This window comes from Solanum tuberosum, unplaced genomic scaffold (genome assembly GCF_000226075.1).
Source record: "Solanum tuberosum cultivar DM 1-3 516 R44 unplaced genomic scaffold, SolTub_3.0 scf00010, whole genome shotgun sequence".
Lineage (NCBI taxonomy): Eukaryota > Viridiplantae > Streptophyta > Magnoliopsida > Solanales > Solanaceae > Solanum > Solanum tuberosum.
In genome coordinates, this window is record NW_006238936.1 from 3,881,400 (window position 1) to 3,884,401 (window position 3,002).

Consider the following 3,002-nt stretch of genomic DNA (forward strand, 5'->3'; position numbering starts at 1 on the left):
AACATATATTGTTTGAAATTGATGAAAAAGAAACTATAAATTACAATAATTAACAAAATAAATCTCTCGACTCCAACAAATCTATCAATTAATGCCACATAAATTGGGACATGGCAAATAACATATATTATTAAAAAAATATTTAAATAATTAAGCTGTTAATTATTATAATGTATAGTATTACTTATATTATTTGTAAATATATTTAAATATTATATGTTAGGTTTTTTATCCTAATTTATATGGCATTGATAGAATTTAAAGTGTCAAATAATTGTTAATTATTGTAATAGATAATATGGAGTATTTAAGTCATTTATATTATAGTAATTAATATATAATATGTAGTATTTAAGTGTTATATTATGGAATTTGAGAAGTTATTGAAATTTTTATATGATTTTAAAAATATTTTAAATTCATAACTATATATTTCAATGTACAAGATTTTGATAAAATAAAATCTTTAAAGTTAAAGTATAATGTTTTTGAAATTTAAATTATTAAAACATATATAATGATTTTATAGAAAAAAATAATAGCATATAAAATTAAATGAAAAGGATAATGAATTCAACTTTTACCATGATAAGGTTGAAGAATATTATTTAAGTGGAAGGAGGTGGGGCCCACTTATATATGTACAAGTACTTTAATGCAATGGAAGGACCAACATTGTACAAGTACTTTAATGCAATGTTGGTCCTTTCCAACTCTCACTTCTAAATAAGGAGATATATATATGGTATGTTTGAATCGCAAGTGAATCTCCGTATTCATTACTCCTAATTCCCACAATTTTGAATCGTGACACATAACAATTTAATTCTATTAAGTATCAACATTTACTTAATTTAAGTTATATACATTCACGACAAACACTATAGTTTAACTTATAATAGCAGATTATTTATTATCTACATCGTGCATAAAATTTAAACTCAAACTCGTTGCAACAACATCAACCCTCCAATAGCTTCTATTCTGTGTGGTTACTTTCTTTTAAACTATATCTCTGATTACGAGCTGCTGGAAATTATACTTCTCAGCTATTCTGATCTGATAATTACTACGTATTACAAGTAGCATATTTCAAGGCATACAAACTAAAATCACCATGGACTAGTACTAGTATACAAGATTACAGTTTGTCAAGTAGACAAAGGCACTGTAAGGCTGAGGTAAACTCAACTCTTATGAAAGTGAAAACAAAGGATGCCCAGCATGCTCGATCAAATGTACAAGAGTCGCGAGCAATTTGGCATCTGATCATTTCTAAAGCCAACGTTTTAGATGTGTATATGTTGTCGACAATTCTGATTCAAGACCAGAAATCCCACCAGTGATCATAACTAGAACTATTAGGCTGATGGTTTAAGATACCATCGTCGTTTAGACTGCCCCAATTTTCAGGGGAAGTTAAAGAACTATCCCCTGCTTCAACAATTTTCAGTAGATGATGTACTGCATCGTCATCTAACCCGAGATAATCAGCTTTTATACTGCTGTCAATGTCATCATCTGAAATAACACCATTTGTTCCATGCTGAGATGATAAGTCAAAAGACAAGCTTGGCATCCCTTCCATTTCATTTTTCTTAATTGCAGCACATCTGTTGTCTAACTCGATTTCTTGCTTGCAACAGTACTTCCCCCTTTCTTTCTGCATCACATCATTCAGTTTTTGCAACTGCACATAAAAAATAAAATTGGACATTAGTGATATAGTAATATGTTGTATTTAATTGGGTAGATTTGTGTAATTAAGTACCTGAATAAGCAAGGATTGTTTTTCTTTCTTTAAAGATTCGTACTGGGAAGCAAGATTGTCATAATTTGATTTAAGTATACTGTAATCCCTTTCGAGTTGCTTCGATTTCCATCGAGCTCTCTTGTTTTGAAACCAAATTGCTACTTGTCGAGGTTGTAATCCGAGTTCTCTGGCTAGTTGCAGCTTCTTTCTTGGTTCAAGTTTGGTCTCTGTTTCGAACATCGTTTCTAATGATTTTATCTGTTCATCGCTGAACCTCCTCGCGTTGTTATTGTTAATCTTCTTCTTCTTTGAGGATGACAGACTGCTGAAGCAGCTGCTACTACTGAAACACTCTGCAGACAGAGCAGCTGTTGAAGAACTTGGAGAAAATTCCCCTGCATCAAACATCTTATTTGTGAAATTTCTTGATTTGGGATATATCTATGTGTGTGGATTGGAACTGGAATGTTCATGTATCTCTGTGGCAGTAGTTGACAGTTGATAGAATGGTATCTTTATGGTGTTCAGCTCTGGTGGGGAATTCTTTAACTTGTAACCTTCTTCTTATATGGATTTGAACCAGGGATGGGGTCCAACGTTACGAATACAATAATACTTTTTTTTTTTTTTGGTAACTTATGATCATCGTCCATTGCTCATTGTTTGAACCCTCAAACTGTTGCGTTGGGCGTGTGAATAAAATTTCATATAATTAAATAGATTAAGAGTCTACATATTGAGAGGATTTTGTTCAAGCGGATAGTATCATATCGTATTAAGAATATTTTTGTTGGGTAAAGTTAATATCCTAAGTATAACAACACCCACGAGGTGTTGGGGTGGATTGAGTTAGTGTCATGATTGCGTGATGAACTTAGTTAAGAAATAAAATTGCGTCTTTGATATCAGTTATAACTTAAACATTAATAGTAAACACTTGATTGTAACCATTTTTGTACTGATTCAGCCCAAAATGTTTTTTATTCCACAGTTTATTAGATGATTGGTTTTTCTTTTTTTCCCAATACTGAGGGGTTGCCACAATTGGGGGTTTTAGTCGGCTGGCTTCAAGGCTCAAAGTCCCAATCGAGCCATCTCGGAATATTGTAAGCAAGGATCCAACAAGTACATAAGTATTATTATTATTACTATTATATTGTTTATGAAGCCATGGTGGAGTTAATTAGTGGTGTTTACTTGTCATCTTAGTAATCATGGTTATTTTCATTATAATATTAATATCATATGG

The 3,002-nt window shown here is 31.5% G+C and overlaps 1 protein-coding gene across 1 annotated transcript; it reads right to left on the reverse strand.

Moving 5' to 3' along the window:
- Positions 1–947: 947 nt before the first annotated feature.
- LOC102596484 (homeobox-leucine zipper protein ATHB-12) lies at positions 948–2,318 on the reverse strand. The gene is made up of 2 exons (XM_006339695.2): positions 1,772–2,318; positions 948–1,690 (listed from the first exon to the last, which is right to left on the reverse strand). The coding sequence occupies exons 1-2, from the start codon at positions 2,159–2,161 to the stop codon at positions 1,322–1,324; spliced, it is 759 nt and encodes a 252-aa protein (XP_006339757.1). The 5' UTR covers positions 2,162–2,318; the 3' UTR covers positions 948–1,321.
- Positions 2,319–3,002: the final 684 nt, after the last annotated feature.

What these genes read in the sequence shown, in the direction of transcription:
- LOC102596484 (XM_006339695.2), bottom strand. Translation starts at nt 2,161, where the DNA reads ATGTTTGATGCAGGGGAATTTTCTCCAAGTTCTTCAACAGCTGCTCTG. An exon ending in AACAATCCTTGCTTATTCAG is followed by an intron (nt 1,691 to 1,771) that starts GTACTTAATTAC and finishes TTTTATGTGCAG; the next exon opens with TTGCAAAAACTGAATGATGT.